The sequence below is a fragment of the Cheilinus undulatus genome, linkage group 11 (genome assembly GCF_018320785.1).
Source record: "Cheilinus undulatus linkage group 11, ASM1832078v1, whole genome shotgun sequence".
NCBI classification, from domain to species: domain Eukaryota; kingdom Metazoa; phylum Chordata; class Actinopteri; order Labriformes; family Labridae; genus Cheilinus; species Cheilinus undulatus.
In genome coordinates this window covers 30018329-30037875 of record NC_054875.1, presented here as the reverse complement: position 1 = coordinate 30037875, position 19547 = coordinate 30018329, and the positions used below count along the sequence as shown (strand labels likewise).

General features: G+C 36.8%; 1 protein-coding gene across 1 annotated transcript in view; it reads right to left on the bottom strand.

The window, feature by feature from the left end:
• Window positions 1–5473: 5473 nt before the first annotated feature.
• cdh26.1 (cadherin 26, tandem duplicate 1) overlaps window positions 5474–19547 on the bottom strand; it is a 43502-nt gene continuing 29428 nt past the window's right edge. The window contains exons 11-23 of the mRNA XM_041798746.1: window positions 18594–18722; window positions 18319–18504; window positions 17914–18182; window positions 14528–14676; window positions 14187–14417; window positions 13874–14095; window positions 10284–10405; window positions 10080–10154; window positions 8264–8329; window positions 8033–8107; window positions 7108–7146; window positions 6857–6928; window positions 5474–6188 (exon numbers count right to left, since the gene is read on the bottom strand). Coding sequence (XP_041654680.1) covers window positions 5970–6188; window positions 6857–6928; window positions 7108–7146; window positions 8033–8107; window positions 8264–8329; window positions 10080–10154; window positions 10284–10405; window positions 13874–14095; window positions 14187–14417; window positions 14528–14676; window positions 17914–18182; window positions 18319–18504; window positions 18594–18722 — 1854 coding nt within the window. The 3' untranslated portion in view covers window positions 5474–5969. The remainder of the gene's footprint in view (window positions 6189–6856; window positions 6929–7107; window positions 7147–8032; window positions 8108–8263; window positions 8330–10079; window positions 10155–10283; window positions 10406–13873; window positions 14096–14186; window positions 14418–14527; window positions 14677–17913; window positions 18183–18318; window positions 18505–18593; window positions 18723–19547) is intronic.

The following is a 19547-nucleotide window of genomic DNA, read 5'->3' as shown; positions in this document are numbered from 1 at the left end:
ACCAGTCATATGACTAATGCCTGCTTTGTCTGGCTTGCCATTTAATCTCTCCTTGTGAGAAAAGGTTTAAACAAGCTACATCTCAAAGTATTTTTTACTTCCTTTTATCATAAACTTTAGCCTTCTGATAGCATGTTTTATTTAAAAAGAAAAATAAAAAGATTAAAGAAGTTACTTTGGTTGTTATGTTTAGAAATATTATATTGTGTGAGTGAATGAGATAAAAAAATTATTCATTAGTTTAGCTAACTGCCTAATTTAAAGGGGAAAAATCGCATAGAAACCTTATTTCGAGCCATGAAGTCAACCAACCCCATTAACTTGACTACTGATCAGTTCAGTATAGTAATTTTTAATGTGTGGAACAGCTGCCAGGGTAAAAGTGTCAAACTATATACAATTAGAAACAGAAAGCATTCCCAGTAAGTGTCACATTTTACTGTTAAGAGATAACAGAATTGTTTTTGTAAGAAAACACAACCTCATTTCTACAGGACACATTCAGGAAAGCATTGGAAGTGCTACTTTGCTTACATTTAATGCCAAAAACATCACAACGTCGCTTTTGTAGGGTCTAAAACTAGTGTCATCTTTCTGTGTAGCCAGTTTTGAACAGCTCATGTCACTTTAGCCAAAGTTCTTGTTTAGCAACATTACAAACTGTTCAACTTTTATTTTACCACAGTTAACCACAGCAGATTATAAGTCACTTGCTTGTTTTTCATGCTCCTGTGTGCCTTTTGATGCTAATTAGTCCTTACAATGGTTTTCTTTCTGTTGTGTGGTTTCTGCATAAAAGCTCTTTCAGTTCGTCATCAAAAATGGATTAATTCATCCTTTGTTTCTTTGTTTTAGTGTTGTCTGTGCTCATTGTGATGGCATTAGAAAAAGTGGAAATATGCTGAATGACAGCTCTGTGATTGATGGTCCACATCAGCAGCAACTCTAAGCTGGCTCTGTAAAAGCTGTAGCATATAACAAGGGGAAACTATCTTTTTTTTAAAAACTTTGGAACTAAATGCTAGCATTAATATCAAGAGGAACTATGTCCTTTAGAGAGACATCAAAGACAATCACGTAAGATTAGAATCAGCACAGTTATGTAGGAAACTTACTTAAGAATTGAAAAGAAATGCACTGAGCTGTCTCACGCTCCTGAACACTGCTCTTTAGGAGGGCCAGCTCATATTTTAATTAAACTGAGTGCATCGTAAACTCACCACAAGGAAACAAAGAAAGCATACCCCATCAACCATTTTACTCTGGAGGGACTCCTGCAGCGACTTGTGTAATATCATACAGTACAAGTTCCAGCCAGCATTATACTGAACCATGCCATTCAGTGGTGTGGCAAAGCTGTGACGTCTTTTACCAGTCACCCTGAAGAAATCCATTCTCAGGAAAAGTGGATTATTGCTGCAACTCCTGCAGGGACATTCCAAACCTGTACGTTATGTCAGTGACTAAAAAACAGAACTTAATTAAATGATAAGCACTATGAAACCTTAAATGGCTGTTTATTGCTGCACTTTCTTTATTGTGCAAAATAGAGTTGTCATTTGCTTTTTTAAATTGGAAATGAATGTTGGAAAACAGTGACATGATGGTAGGTTTTACACTGTAAAACAGTGATGAAAAGCCTTTTACAGTAAATGCTCTTTGGTATAGTTAAAAAAATAATTCAGGCTGTTGTTTCCTTGATAAATCAGAAGTGGAATTTGAGCTTCTTTGAGTAACTTAAAGGGATATTTTGGGATTTTTGAAGTTGGGTGGTATGAGGTACTTGGCTATAGTAGTGGCATTAGCCTCCAGTGATTTCTGTGAAAGTTGCTCCCAGTGTTATTACGAGCTCAGAGAGATCCAGGGCAAAGTGGCTGTAGATGGGAACATTTTATCTGCATAGTTTAACAAGTTTTTCTAAAAATTGGCTGAGAAAATATGTTGGCTCGCCTGTCGAAAATGTACTTCATTACTCCCCAAAAAATCCCTCTGTGCCAGGCACTAATTTACGATGCAGCACCGATATCCTCTCATCAGCTGTGTGGGTTTGCTTGCTTCTACCCGGATAATAACACCACAACAAGCTAAAACAAAGATTATACGAGCAATTTTTACTTGAGTGATGATGATGTACCGTTTACTGGGGATACAAGAGGATATTCGAACCGGAGTACACCGACGAAGAACTTCTGCAGATGAAGAGTCAGGGGGCTGAAAGAGAGAGCAGAGAAACTTCATTTGGAGCAAGTACCTCCTACGACCCAACTTCCAAAATCCCGAAATATCACTTTGATTAATATTATGTTCATCCATCTTTGCGTATGGCAAAGATTTCCTATTTTCTGCTGTAGTCTGCATTATCAGTCTGGTTCATGTCTTTTGTTATCTCATGACTCTGAAACTGACCTAAAGTAAAGGTTAAAAACTAGACTCGTTGCATGCTCATTGTGCATGTTGATCAAACTAGCCGATTAACAGATACCAGATTTACATGTTACTCTCTTTGCCACACCCTTACCTGATATGGCCTCCCAGCACCATACTGTCAATACAAGCATTCATCAAAAAACAAGTTCTTCCACCTCTGCTGTCTGGCTGAGGGGCGACTACTTTAACTTTCAGCAACAGCTCAGAGCGAACGTGAAACGTGGGAAACACAACAAATCAAACACGTCTGGCTGAAGATTCCCTTTTGCTGACGCGGGAAGTTGATGATATGATCTAGTCAAGACAGAACCATTGTGTCAGCATGCAATCTTAACAGTGCACTGTGGCAACACAGTAGACAACCTCACTCTCACAGGTTTTAAAAACAATGTTCAGAGAAAGTATGTCTCAGTATGTCATGAAATGTAATGCAAGATTATCACTAGAATGACAGCACTGTGGGAAAATCACTGATCTAACTAAACTTTTGAAGACTGTAACCATTTTATTTCATTATACTTCTGTAAACATATTTTACATTTAGACCCGGCTAGTAGCATGTAAGATTGAAAAATAATGAACAAGGTGTTGTGATGAAAAATTGAAAACTGCAAATGAAGATGTGAGTGATCTCTTGATTTTAAAATGTTCATGTTTTGTAAAATATATACAGTTATAGTTCAGAATGATTTTATTACTACTGCTTCAAATGATGAAACTTTATGGTTGAGGATGTGAGGGTACCTCACAATACGGTTAAATATTGCTTCATTAAAGGTACTGGCTCCCAGCCTTTTTTCTTCAAGGCTCTTTACTCATATCTAAGAAAAGCCCGACCAACTTGAAAAACAACAAACATCAATTTTAATTGATTTCATTGACAAAATCCTAATGTTATAGGCCCATATACACTTGTTCTTGACAAAAGATCTATGAGAAACTCAGTCTGCAAGTTTAAAAACTTGTTAATGTGAGAGAAAAAAAATAATTTGTTGACTTACAAAGTTGTAAATGTACATGAACCAAAACGTGGAATTTTTGAGACCATATAGTCCAGAATTGAACCACTTTTTTCATCAGTTTTCTTTTTTACTTTACACTGTTGTAGATTTATGATTTTAAAACAGCAATTTTTGAGTTTCTAGTGTCAAAATGTAAGAGTTTTTAAACTTCGAAATTTCATTTTTTTCCTGTAAATTTCAGACTTTTAAAACTCTTAAATTATGAGTTTGATTTCATGTAAATATATGACTATAATCTAATTTTTTCCCCAAACAAATTGACTTTATTTGCACAAAATGAGCAGATTCTCTTCATCTTTTCTTTTTTTTGTGTTTTATATTCTAATTAAAGGGGTGCCCGGACCCCAGGTAAGGAACCACTGCTTTAAAGGTACAGTGTGTAAAATTGGGACTGTCAACATCTAACAGTCAATTCTGGAGTGTGATGATCATTTCTCTGGTGATAACTGTGGGAACCAGTGAAGTTTAAAAATCAATACATGCTTAACTGTTATTTGGTTCCTTCTATGGTGCCATAGAAACAGGCAAAATGCAAAAATCCAAGATGGCAGCGTCCTTGGAAGGGACCCTCCCTATGTACGAATAAAAGGCTTATTCTGAGTTAATTTAAAACATAAATTTAAAAAATGTATTATCAGATGTCAACACTAATTTAGATCAATCTACTTATAAATGTTATGTTTCATTTTAACCAAGCTTGTTTTGCTAAATGCTAATAGGCTAAATATTACACACTGTACCTTTAAGTTACTATTTGGATCCACAAAAATGTATGCAATCTGGCTTGTAAACAGCAAGCCAGATTTGCATTGGACTTAACTTGTTCAAGGTCTCTTCATCCGTGGTTGAATAGTGGCGTACATGATAGCAGATGAGACAGGTGGCCCCCCTGCAGTTTTTCAACCAGTTTAGCATTTTTGTTTTTTATCCATATAAGACTGCAAAGCTAACTGACAAGCCCTCTTTCTCTTCTTCCTCCATATGTGTGGCAAGCAGCGTGGCCAAACTTGCTTTGCAGGTCACAGAGAGAGAAGGGACTCTAAGACAGCGGCAACATCAGTGCTTCTGCCCCTTGAGAGGGTGATATTGCAATCCAATATTTATCATTGTCGGCCATTCTTTTAGCTGTTTTAGTCTACCCCAAATTTTTGCAATCTAGTTGAAGTACTTCTATGACTTAAAAAAATACAAATATATGCAAATATGCATCACAAACCGCACTTTAATGAGGTAATCTCTTATCTAGAGTATTATTATGAGCTGGGCTACTAGTGCCATTGTCAGTTAACTTTACTTTCAAAAGTAATTTTCTAATATTATTGTGTTATATATCACGTAAGAGTACTTTTGCTTGACCACAATTTAAACCCATAACTAGGCCTAGCTCCACATTGTGATACCCGCACATAACCTACTATAGGTCTGCCTTTGAACTCTACTGTCATTCTAAAGCCAAGTATGGTGCCACCAATCTGTCCCTCTGCAGCATAAATAACAAAATAAAGTTACAGCTCTTTAATGTGCTCACAATCTAACAACAAACTGGGCAGAGGCATACAATACTATGGCATCACAAAATGTGTACTCCTGCCTGTCACATAGAAGCATGCACTACAAAGCAACCACTACAAACCTAAATTTTTGTGGATTTTCCTTTTTTTGTGGGGATAAAAAGTGAAATGGGGCTATCATGAAAAAATAATCATGAATTACTTGAATGCAAAACTCATGTATTGTTGCTCCTTACTACTAAAAAGTTATGTGATAACTTAAAAGATCGCTTGGTAACATGCTAACCCAACACTGCTTACAAGTATCATGGGAAAAAGTTATTAAGGACCTAGCATAAATCACAGCGCATTATGAGCTGAGTATATTTTTACCATATTTTCTTTTTGTTTAAAGATTTTACGCCAGAGGTGGCTGCCAGTAAAGCTTTAAGCAAAGGCAAGTTTCTCCCCAAAAATCACATTTTATTTTTTCCTTAAAGAATTCATACTTAGACTGATACAAAAATCCTCAGAACAAAAGAAAACTACAGCCATGATAGTTGTTCGAAGCACACCACTGTATGACTAGACAGCCAGCCACATCTTACATTTTCTAAAATTTCCACTTTTCATACAAACGTACACTATAAAAGTCTTTATAATACTGCCGTGACTAAACCACCAAAGCTTCAAATGATGTGCTGTGTTTACTGTGACAGCTGTCACTCTCAAAGAAGCACAGTAAAAAAATTAAACCATACACACCCAGTCCCTTTCAAAACGTAACTTTTCAAAATAACCAGAGCATAACAGTTTGTGCAGTGCAATAACTCCAAGTTCAAACAAGCAAGTCATAACCTCTTCTGCGTAGTCCATTGGAATGATACCAATTTACAATGTCACCTTAGTGTTTGGTACAAAGTCCACGCAACAATCTCTCCAGTGATTAAGTCTGATCCATCCATTTTTACAAATACAAATGAGGAGAAAAAAATCAAGCTTAGTTGAAAACTCAGTTCAGCAGTGCCTTTTAAAAACCTGTCTTCTTTTCTTGAATTTTCTGCTGCAAGACGCTTCCCAGTGTCTTGAACTTCGGTCCCAATTCATTCAGAAAGTTTAAATCGTCTCCATAGTTGCTGAGAGACAGCCTATCCAGCGACTGGGATCTGCTCCCCTGCCCCTCGTAGGCATACTCACAGGGTCGGTACACCGGGTAGTCTGTGTGGTTTCCATCAATGGTGTGCAGTCTCTGTGGGAATAATCAAGCAAAGATGTCATGGTTATATTGTATGTATAAAGAAACGAGTAGCCCACATTTACATTCAGTGTACATGTACACTCACCATATTATCTAACCTCTTTACTCCCATACAGTGTTTTTGTTTCATTAATGGTATTTTATAAGCATCAGGGAGTTTAAATAATGGGATTGTGGCCTGGCTGGCCGTTAGTGTTTTACAGCATGCTTAGTTTATCCAGTTTTATTATCAGAAAAATGTCAATAGCTGTTTTATATGGAGCTTTTGACCACGGAATGGTTAACACTCACATCCATTCATGGAGGAGAGAATGCATAATGCTGCTGTAACCACCAGGAGTAACTTGTATTATGGGGCTTAGCTATCAATTTCACAGAGGAGAGTTTATCCTTCGTTAAAATTCTGTTGTTTTACACAAAAGCTGCTTTACTGCTTGTAGTAGCAGAATATGACTGTCATAGATAGCTGCAGATGTTGACGATGAAAGTATACATTTTTGAATACACTTAAATCTTGTCAGGCACAGCACTCTTTAAGAGGGGGAGAAAACACTTGCCATGATGGTAGACAACCTGTTTACCTTCAGAGCCACATGCACCCTACTAGTAGTGTATGCTATATGTCAAATCTTTTATTAGACATTCACAGAGCTTCTTACCCTGTCAAGGTGATCTGCTATGTGCAGTGTTGACCTCAAGCTGAGAGAGCGATTGTATCTCGAAGAGCCTCCCTGTTCACAAAGAGGAGGATTATGAGTTCCTATCATCAAACTATAACATGCATATATACACTTTCCACTGCTGGAATAACATACTGTACTAAAAAACATAAATAACTTCTATATGATGAAAACTAAGTCTCGTTTTTACCTTCTTGTGCAAACATGCCACTTTAATTTGCATTTCTTACCTGATAGGTGTTTGTCCTGCTTGTGTTCCACATAGAGTACTGAAATGAGTAAAATTAAAAAGTTATTGTCAACTTAATCTTGTAAATACTATAATAAAGCCAGATAGTGTTTAATGAGATTATATTAGTCAGGATCCATACAATTTCTAGCAATTAAATCTGGTTAAAGAATCTCCAAAAAGCTCTGCAACTAAAATTGTCACTCACACTGGTTAGATTTAAAACACCAGAATACACATTAAGTTAAACTTTTTTTATGTGTATACAACATTTGATGTAAAGTAAACATGTTATTTCATAACCACTTTTCTATCCAAGGGGAGGGGGAGGCAGCTAGGCCTTCTTGCAGGCTCACTCTCACCGAGCTACGGATGTGGTTAAATGCCTTTATCGGTTTAGGGCTTATCATATTGGTTTAGGCTGATGTGCCCTAAACCAATAAAGCCAATCTCGCCACATCCTTGGCTCAGTGCAAGTATGCCTTAAATTACCCCTGTGGCTTTCAAGTTGATCTAGTCGTCTTCAACTTTGACTTCAAGAGCACCTGGTATGCACCCCAAGTTACCACAGTGAGTATGCAGTGTTTTATCTTTGTTTTTACTTTAAGCTCTGTATTGTATTTGAGGTCATCTAAACCCCAGATTTATGCTAATTCCAAATAGAAAATAATACATTTAAAGTATTCTGAGCTAATGGAATAGAGAAAAAGAGACAAAAAATATAGTCTATAAACAATTGGAAAAACTTGAGTTATCTTGTCTGTAATTGTGTTGCTCATAAAAATGTAGACTCTGGCGCCCCCTTGTGGATTTCAACAGGCAGTGTGCTGGCTGATCTGACTGAGCTGTAGACCGTCCTCCATATCATAACTGAACAGTGAAAGGGCAGCTCGTGTAAACAAAGCTGTTGTCCTGTTGTCACTCACCATGTTCTGTGCTCCTTGGCTCCTCATGGTGTCTCTTTGATGCTGCATTGACATTGAGTTCATGTGGCTGTTAATCTGTAGGCGAATTACATTAAGGTAAAGTAAGGGAGCATAGTAAAGGACAAGTACAGGCACGCACCACTTAGCAAGTTAACTTAGTTTATCATTTGGATGTATCCTGCTGCTGTAAACTGCTCTAAATCTTTGTAAACCTCTGTCTCTGTAACTCACCATGGTATGGCTGTAGCTGCTGTATGCATCCATTTCCTGGTTCATGACTGGAGCTGTTTTGGTCACCTATTGTATAAAAAAAAAAACCCACAATGTTATAATCAGAACCCAGAAGAGTCTATGTCTACTGAATTTACTAAACATACTGTATTTTTGACTATCTGAAAGAGACATGCATCCACAGGATCAGTTTATTTAACTAAATCAGAACTTCATGAATCATGCAGGTTATTTTAACACTGAAATAACATTTCTCTTTAATATGCAGCAATCGAAAATATACCCTGTGTAGATTAATTGTAGAGAACTTACTTCTTAAAAAGAGACTGAAGTCAGACTCTTGGGTTTGTTGTAGTTAGCTCTGTTATCAAATTGATGGCTTCCTTCAGCTTGTTTACATGCCACCCAGAGGCTCAAACATTTATCATACCAGCAGTAGGTATTTCATTTCAAACCAACATACAGTTTTGAAGTGGCAATTCTTCTAATGAAATCAAATAAATAACTACACTGGCTCTCTCTCACTTCAAAATTCTTCATTGGCCTTTAAAAACATTATGACACACTGATGCAGCTGAACAGAGGAGAAATGCACTAATGTACAAGTACAGAATAATAAAAGTGTCTTGATTGAAGTAATGAAAATAACAGACAGTGATGATCAGCATAAGTAATACATAGATCCACATTAGGAAGCATCGATATCCTAACTGCGCTGCATTGATATAAACCTGAGAGTGGGCCTGAGAGTGCATGTTTTAGTTTGTTAGCTTGATGCTAACACATTATAAAAATGCCATTACCAGGCTAACACATTTAGCTTTGGAAAATAAAATGAAATAATCAGATTTAAATATTGGGCAAAAGTGTCCCATCCCATCATAAGTCTTTTTTCTTTTTGCACATGAACTTCTAACGGTAGTGTCGCCACCATGTGAGGGAAGAGGCCCCTCCTAAGGAAAAATGAGTGTAGAATTAAATCCAGGTCGCCTGCATACATGGGGCTTGACCTTACTGCATGGCCATCTGTGCCCCAAACAGACAAAATATTTTCTTCGGTCAAAAAACAAATTGATAACCACCAAATCAACCTTGAGATGTCTTGCTTTTAGATGTTTATCAGCATTTGTCTGCCACTGTCTTTTTCACGAAACACTTGCTGTTGAAACTGGCAGAGAGGGGAAGGAAGTGTGGTTTAGGAGGGGAGGAGGCAGCTGATGGATGGAGGAGGTGGGTCCAAGCAGAGTTAAAAATCTGCTCTGAAAGTTGATTAGTAACTCATCCCTTCAATACCCCACTTAAACTGAGATTTGAATCAAAGTTCTGTTATCTAGCTTTCACAACTGCTGAAGTCACAGTAAATGATATCAGTGCTTCCCCCCAAAAATAAAATAGTCTGTGTGCAGGTAGCCTGTTTTGGGGAATCAAACACATTCTAACAGTAGCTTACAAGTCAAACCTGTTTGCTACTGGTTACCAGGCCTTTACAAACCCTGTAATTTATGCCATAAATATTTTCACAACAAGCATCTTAACCTCGACTTAACATCTGCCTATCTGTCATCACCTCAGGTAGACAGAAAAAGAAAAGGTGACAGAGTGACTGGATTAAAGCTGCCACTCATGTTTGAACAGGACTAGGTGTAACATTTTCTGAAATCCATGTTTGCTTTATGTGACTCCTTGGTTTTTGGTTTTCTGTAGGAATACCTGTAAGGTTGAATTTGCCACCTTAGTGAAAAAAATAAGGCGCTCTCTCTTAAAGAAAAAGACAAAGAGCCAACAACAAGAAGATTGATAATAGATTGAGGATTACCTGCTTGGTGCCCACTTTTATGCTGTCCGTCACAGTGTCAATGCGCGTCGGTGTCAGGGGCAGACTGGGGACAGACTGGCAGAGAAAGAGAGAAAAAGGTAGACCCCCAGAAAGGGACGTGCATTTAGATTGGGTAAATATTGCAGCATACGGTCACAACTTTACTTTCTTTATTTCTTTATACACACAAAATATCAAACAAACCTTGCATTCGGAGCCACCTCCTTCTTGGTTGTACTTGATGAGGGTCTGGTTACCTTCATCCTCAGTAATGGGGATTTTAAACTCCTTTTTTCCACACTGACACATGAAGAGGAGTAGCAGCACTGTAGAGACATAAGAATAGAAAAGAACAGAGTTTGAAATGTGTGTTTTCTATAAGAGTTTAACATGAGTTAGCGAGAGGCTGATTGTGAAGAAGGTCTCTTTACTGGTCGGTTAAGCTGCAGGAGAGGAAAAAATCTTCCATTTATTTACACCATTAGCAACTTACTGCTCCAGTAATACTTCTCAATGACCAAGAGGGGGCTCTGTAGTTCAGCAGCTGAGGGTCTATCTATCCAGTTGTATGATGAAAAAAGAGCCTTTCTCCAAACAATTTAAGTTTTTGAAGCAACTGGAAAATTGACTTGAGGTTGAACATTTTTATGAGGACAAAGTTGAAAGTATTTTTAAGAATCCATTAAAATCTGATTGGAAGACAGATTTAACTAAGAAAACAATCAACACCTGTGGCTGGAAGTAATCTGTCTGGCTTTAAATTGTCAATCCAAAAATGATTGTTATATGTTAAGTGCAAAGAGCCCAAATGCTGGGGGTTCATTTTCCTATGCTTGAATCACAGTTTTAATTATGACTGCAACAATAAATAGATAAATTGGTACTTAATCATTCAAGGTGTTGACAACAAATTGATTGATTTCACATCACCTGCTGTGGCATGGAGCTGTTGCAGACAGTTGTTAACCTTTACTTATTACTTTGATAGTTTTATGGTCAGCAGAAATTATGAGGAGAAATGTTCATTCACAAAAGTTTTTCCATGAGCGAGACAAAATTGATCATCGTGGGAAAAACCCAGACAGAACCAAAGTTTTGTTTTTATTTATGAGATTAGGAATGATAGTCATGAGCTGTCACACATCCAAACTCCGCAACATTTTCCACACTGTGGGGCAGATCCCCTGAAGAGGTACACGGCTTTTTTCACATTGTTAAGCTGTCCATATGGCAAAAAAGTACATAAAATGAAAGCAAACTACTCAGCTGAGCAAACATCACCCTGTCCCATTTGCATGCATGTAAATGGGGAAATTCTGAAAAAATTACACACAAAATTGTTCCCCTCATATGCAGATAAGTCTCATTAAAAATAAAAACTAACTTTCAAAGGCCAGGGCTAACTGCCACAGGCAGTAAAAGTGGTACAATTTAACACAGAATGAAACCAGGTCTTAAACTGGTGCGTTTTCTTTCTCGCCCTCTCTCTCAGTTCTCCTCTCTCCACTGATGTCAGTCCTTTCTTTTTTATCCTAATATAAAGTTTATATTAACAACAATGCACCGTGGAACCTGTAGGACCCGGGCATGTGTCACTTTAGAATAAAACATGTTAAAAAAAAATTATATACATCATAAGCTAGGTAGATCTTACTCTGCTGCCATGTGAGCTTCTCATCTCCTATCATAAAACAATACATTATTTTGTTTAAAAAACAGTTAGGTGAAGTATTTGAGAAGCGGTGGTTAGTTTTAAATGTATTTTTATATTTAAAAGTATGAGATCAACTGCCAGAGCAGCACGTCTCAATAAAAGTTAAAATGTTTACAGATACACTGTTATGGTGTATGTATATAAGTTTCTTCTATATGTGGTTTAATTTGTGTCCATTTACTACAGCTATTTATCAGTAAATTGTTCATGGCTTCCTGCACAATGGAAAAAAAGCATTACGCAGGTTGTATGCACTGGCACATTGAGAAGTTTTGTTTTCCAGCACAAAAGTAGTTCAAGATATAAAATCATGCAGTCAGACAGAGTTGGGACAGGATAGGATGTTTCTCTAGTGCTTGTATTGTTTTTTTTTTTTTTTTTTTTTTTTGTTATTCTTTTAAAAGGGAGAAATCAAGTGGACAATGAAGGAATTGCTATAAAAATAGAGGAACGAGCTTTGATTTTTGAGCTAATGATAGCTTGGCCAAGCATTGAGTGACAAATGTATGTGAGATATCATAGTATCTTTAAATTTTGGTTAAATCTGTCACTCTTCTGTGTTGAAATGAATGCTCGAGGTATAGTAAAAGTACTGTTACCACATAGTCAAAGTATCCCACTACTATCTCAACTCCTTCATTCAAAGTAAATCAGTATTGTCATCCGTATGATCTCAAAGTGTGCATGCATGTCAGTGATATAATTTTTTTTAACAAACATTGTAAAGACTATACTTGTATGTTGTTTTTTTTTTTGCTATTTAATTTCTCCAAATAATAATTAAGAATTTCATATTATTTCAACAACTCTGGGTCATTAGTTTTCTGTTTGCTCACAATGGGATGCATTTTTTTTAACTATAGTATTCATCTGCTCACCAAACTTAAATAAAAAGTAATCTGCAGTTTGATAGATTATGTAAATCAGTGGTTCTCAACTGGTCTAGTGTCAGAACCTATCCCGGCCTCCTCAAGGCATAAACAAAATTTAAATTTTGTACATTTTTCAATCATAAACACTTTTTTTTAAACAAAAATTTAGACTCCTAATGGAACAAAATATGTGATAGAACAAATAGATGTTAACATATCCTTCAAAATAAAAGCATATTGTGTACTTATTGTTGATATTTTTTTATGTGCACCTATTCACAACCTACTGAAAAGATTCACTAATGGTAGTATTTGGAATTATAAACAGATTTCCTAATTATTTTTAAATTCTCTCCATAATGAACATAAACCATATCAAAACACTAAGGTTAGTGTAGATAAGAGTTTCCAGTGCCATCTTAAAAATGCCAAAGCAAAGTAAGAGGCAACTCAAATTTTAGAGAGAGAAAATCATAAAGACAGAATAAGTTAAACAGGGGTTGCCATTTCAAAATTGTTAGCGATTTAATAGTGTTTTATTGGTACATATCAAAAAGGGAAATTCACCAATTAGATAAATGAAGTACAGGCTTACAGTCTTTAAATGCTCTTGATGCTGTCCAAAGTTAGGAAAAAAAAGCCACTGATTTTTGCACATTACAAGGGTTTTTTGGGGGATTGTCAGTATGGTGCTTGTCAGTAGTAAATTTTTGAGAAATAGAAATAGGTATGATGTATGGCTAAGTAGTGATTAAAAAAAGTAGCTAGCAGATGGAAAAGTGAAGAATTGACTTGGGAATTTTCAAGCATGCATTTACACTAGAATACAGTGTACTTTTACCCTGATCTTTATTGTTTTTTCTTTGTTGATTTTTTTAAAAAGTCTTTTACTGGCTGAAGTTAGCATTAGTGAAGCCCATCTGTAATTATCATCCACTATTGAACTGCCTCTCGTGAGAAAGATAAATGAGCATTTCTTGCAGGATGTAACAGACCACGAAGGACATTATTTGAAATGCTACATAAAAAAGAAGGTCTTGTCTGGAAGTTTAAAAATACCTACTTGCTTCTCCAGAATTACTGAAACCATGTCCATGCTTTTATAGAGGCCTATATCGTATATCAAATGAAGATAAGTGATGGGTTTCAAGATTGAGTGAGCATAAACTTATCAGATTTGTTGTGTTTTCTCTTTTTGTCATACTCACACAAGAATAGGAGGAGTCCTAAAAAGATAAGTCCAATGCCAGGGGCCCCTATACTGGATACAAGCGGTGCTTTGCCTTTGCAGATATCCTTGTCGCCACAGTCACACACCGTCACTGCCACAGTATCACGTCCAATCATGTTCTGTTGATCCTGAATCACTAGGGGAACTTCGTAGGTACCATAAGGAAGCTGTTTTAGGCTAACAAGCCAACCTTCCTCCCCTGGTAACAGATAAAGATTGGGGTGTAGTCATTTTGTAAGTGGAAAAAGGAAATAATTTGTTTGTAAAAAGGGTTAACAGACATCTGCTACCTGTGGCAGGGTCTACTTTCCATCGCTGTGCCAGAGTCTTGTCCTCGTCCATCAGAGAGAAGGTGAAGGGCCCACCATAAGGATCCACGTCGGAATCATTGGCTTGCACCATGACCTTGTTAACCTTGTTTCCACACATAGTGACATTTTTGCTGACCAGCTGAGGCACATTGTCATTGATATCGGTCAGGTGGATCTGGACAGTGGTTGTCCCAGTGGCTGAAGGTTCACCTTGGTTCAACAGCAAAGGAAAAAAAGGTTATTAATGTACTTGCTCAGTTAACTAGGGGCTCTTTGAAATTGGCATGCATTTAAAATCTACATTTGAGCATCTTTTGTACCATCATCTATTGCAGCAATAACAACAGTGTAAGTGTTTGATGTTTGATTAACATGTGGTGACTCTCTGTCCATCTTCTTAGTTGAAGTGATCTTTCCGGTTGTCTCATCAATGGTGACCCAATCAGCTGGATCTTCTAACAGAACAAACCTAATCAGGAGGGGGAATGAAAATAGAACAGGATATACTAGATTAAAACCAGGAATGACAAGACGAGAGAGGGTAGGTTTTTGAGATCTGTCTTCGCAAACATTTTAGAACTTGGGCAGAGGGACTTTTATGGCCCTTCTTACACATAAACTCCTGAAAATTACAACACAGCACGCCCTTCAGATCTTCATAAGCTGCAGTTTTCCTTGTCCCTTAAAGCTAATGTCATAATCCCACAAACATGCATACTGCAAATGTAATAACTGAATTTCTCACAGTATAACTATTAAATTTGCGGGAATTTAAAGTGGGAAGGTGACATTCTCTCTCTCTCAAAATTGAAATAATTCACACAAATGTGATATGAACATGAAAAATAAACATTCTAGTCATTGTTGTTTGTTGTAGCTCTTTTACAGCTCCCACTGGGCTCAAGTCATCTCATTCGAAAACATCACAGGTTTAGGTAGAGTTGATCAAAATGTGTCAAAGCAATGCTCGGAGTCATTTATAAAGAACTTTCAGAGAAAGTGAGATTATTATTATCAGATTTTTTCCATTATGAAACAGGAAGTAGTTCAGCACCTGTAGAGTCATGAATCTTGGTACAAAGATTTCAGTTGGAAAAAGGGTATGATTGATAACAGTTTTGGAGATGATGTCCCCATACAGTATTTTAAAAATTTTTGATTTTGTCAGGACAACAAAATAAGTCTCTTGGACCCAAATTGTCAACCAAACAGGAAGTCCATCATTTTGATTGACTGTATTTTTGGACAGTATCAGAGGACATATTTGAACCTGTTTGTAGTGGCTATGGCAGATTTTATAAATGTGGATGTCTTGCAATGTCCCAAAATGGCTGGTCCTCACAAAAAAAGTATACAAGGTTGACCAAATCTCCCTCAAATTGCTTTGTAACATCCTAAGGCCGTCTCCATGACACCAAGATTCACCATGAATCAGGAAGTACTTTAGAACAGGGGTCTCTAAACTTTTCCGGGCTAGGGACCCCCTACAGGGCAGAAATTTTCCAAGGACTCCCACATAACCCTCACGCTGATTAAACATATGTTAATCAGGACTTCTTGTCCAGCTGAGTGTGGCTTCTTACTTCATTTGATCTGTTGAGCAGCTAAATAAGAAGCCCTCTGTGCTTTTTGTGAGGTTGTGGTCAGGTTCACCATTCATGTTTTGTGGCAGATTTATTCCTCAGTCTTTCATCTGAAAAATCTTTTGTTTTGTCCTTAAACTCTGCATGCTTTGTTATCAGATGAACCATTAGCTTGGAAGGCTTCATTGCTTCATTTCCAAACACATGAAGACACTCAACACATTTTGGTCTCGAGATAGCTGTCATCATATTTCCTCAGTTTAGTTGGTTTGGGCCTAGCACCACTTGATGGAGTGGACACACTTACTAGTAAATATTTATCCATTGTTGCTAGCTGGACCTGCTCACCAAATGCACAACGTGACTGATGTGTGACGAGTGATAGATTTACATGATATGTCACAATCATATCTGAGTTTGAGCCCAAAGCTGACTCATGTCATTGCTTTAGTGTGGTTGTTTTATGGTGCTGTGATCCCTATATGTATATGTTTGCTTTCTGATGACATGACATTGCTTAAATAATTTATTTTGAATTATTTGGCGGACCCCCAGGCTTTGGCTCACGGACCCTCAGGAGTCCCGGACCCCAGTTTGAGAACCAATGTTTCAGAAGGTTTTGTCTGTGGGAGTTGCAAAAAATCAGCCCTGCAGCAGGTTGCTTCTAGAAATTAGAATTTTGGCTGGCATATGTATCCTACAGAGACCTGAAAACACCTCTCAGACTCAGATGACAAAATCAGCTTTTTAAGGTTCCTTCGACTATTAACTCCTTCTGGGATGTTCATCCTTTCCCTTTAAAATTTGCTTTACAGTTAGGCAAGATATTCAAAATTAGCCTGAGGACAAAACTCAAAGGGCAAGGCTGCCACTACTTGTCAAACATATATGCTAAAACCCATCAAGCCCTCATAGAGGGTTCATCTAATCCAAATAAATAATAAATAATAACAGTAAATTTACAGTTCACAGAGTGAGAACTGACAAAAATATGACTTCTTTGATGTTACATTTTTTTTTACATTCTTTCATGTTAACTAAACACACAGGGCAAGGCTATGTTGGTTTTAATAAAGTTTGATGTTTAGCCATGTAAAATGAAGGGATTGTATCTTAAACATATGTGATACATATATTCTTCTCAGGACTAAAAACACATTTTTGTCTCGGGGAGACTATGAAGGTTTTAAAGTCCTGCACCCACACTTCTTGAACCTGAATTAAAGGCTCTTAAGATATTGAGCTTGCTCATGCTAATAATAATAATAATAATAATAATAATAATAATAATAATAATAATAACAAGAATGTTGAACAATGTTTAAACAGCCGAAAATTAGAACAAATGTTTCTGTAAGTTCTTTATAAATGACTCAAATCACTGCTTTGACACATTTTCTTCCACTTTATTTGAGCCTGGTGCTTTCTAGTGAACTGACTTGAATCCATTTGCATTACTGAAAGAACTACAACAAACAAAAATGACCAGAAAATTCATTTTTCATGTCCATATTACATTTGTAGGGAGTTATTACAATTTTGAGAGAGGGAGAATGTTACCTTCCAACGAATGTAATAGATTCCTAGTAGATTTACTGGTTATTATGTTTGTTGAAAATTAGTCTTTACGTCTGCTGTAGCCAACTGTTGTTACATTTGTGGGAAACATTAAATTTTCCAGATTATTCCATGAAAAGCTTCAGATTTGTGTTACGTTTGTGGTTTATTGCATTTGTGGGTAGTTATTATAGATATAACAAATTCTAGTGTTCACTCATGCAGCTCACCCTGGGGTTCTGTTCACATTTCAAAAGGCTGAAGAGACAGTGGGAAATACAAACTAAAGATACATTGCAAACAATTGGAAGGAATGCATCCATGAGTAGTTTGTTTATCAGGAAGACTAACATTTTCACCCAGCAAAATACCCTGTTTAAAAAAAATCCTCAGATTTAAAGAAATATATATATAAGGAAATAAATAGAAAACATTTTGATGATGATTTCTGCTTTTTTTCAGATTTTGGTACCAATTACTATTTAAAAAAAATCTGCATAGTTCAGACCCAAATATGATGCAGCCTAAGGTCACAGGAGAAATAGTACTGTATAGAGGACACTGACCTGACTTTGTCTCCCTCTGCATCATAAACACTTGGTATGAGCAGCGTCTTTCCTATAGCTTCCTCTTCCCTCTCGTATACATGCACTGGATCTTTGTCAAAAACCGGTGGGTCATTGAGATCAATCACTTTGATTGTGATGACTGTAGAATCTTGATTTTTCTCATCTGCTGTGCCACCATCCTTATGATCTTTACAAATAGTTAAAGGTTCCTCATTCTTTACCCCAACCTGCAGATTTGCTGTCATTGTCTTTTCATAATCCTTTTTCTGGAAGAAATAAAATCAACACATATGCAGCATAATTTCTTTATCCATTATCCATTATCACATTAATTAGACTTCAAGCTTTTCCCTCTGTAAATGGATCAGGATTCTTTAAATATGAAAAAGAAAGCAGAATTACCTTGACGACACTCAGAATTCCCTCATTGGTTTCAGGGTCTGTTCGAATCATGTAGTTTCCATCCTCATTTCCTTTGATGAAGTAATACACAGCGCGCCAACCAGGTGTTTTAGGAGTGTCTAGATCCTCTACTCCAATTCTCAACAATTCATCAACAATGGTTGCTTCCTGCACCTCCCCGTGATACTAGATATGCAGAAAAGTTTCAACTTCACCTCAGTGCATTAATCAGAAAACAGCAATACTTACAGCAAAAGTCGTAAAAAATAACATGCCTCCTTTTTCTTGAATGTTGGTAGATGTGTGTTTGTGTCAACAATATTGAGAGTAATGGTAGCCGATGAGGACATGACAGGTTTTCCATGATCATTTGCTTTGACAATTATGTCATACTTTTTTACTTTCTGAAACAAAAGAAAGAGATTTTATTATTGATATTAAGGTGATCACAATGTATGCTTCTTTGTGCATGTATGGTACTGTGAAAAGAATTTGCCCCCTTCTTGATTTCTTTTTTTTTTTTCATATTAGTTTCACTTCACACATTTCAGTGTCAGAAAAAGGCATCCCAAGTATGTAAAAAAAAAAATTCTCATTTATTAAGGTAAAAACCTATCCAAACTTACCAGGTCCTATGCCAAAAAGCAATCCAAGCCCATTGTAAAACATGAATAAACTGTGATTAACCATGTTTTTTGAGCAGCTAAGCTCAATTACACTAACCACACCCAAGCCTGATGACTGCCAGACCAGTTGAATCAAAAAACACTTAAATACTTAAATAGAACTTGTTTGACAAAGTGAAGTTGGCTTAAAGATCTCAAAACCCAACACAACATGTCACCATCAAAAGAAATTCAAGAACAGATGAGAAATGTGTTCATTGACATCTATTAGTCTGGAAATGCTTACCAAGCCATTTTTAAGGCTTTGGACATCAACGAACCACAACATTATCCACAAACGGAGAAAAACTTGACTGCTGACCAAAAAGAAGTCAAGGCTTGTCTTACATTGGCCAAAAAAACATCTTGATGACCCCCAAGACTTTTGGGAAAATATTTAATGGACTCACAAGGTAAAGGTTGAACTTTTTGGGTGATGTGCATCTCGTTAAAACTAACACATTTCATAAAAAGAGCACCATGCCAACAGTTGAACGTGGTAGTAATGTGATGGTCTGGGGCTGCTTTGCTCCTTCAGGGCCAGGATATCTGCTGCGATTGATG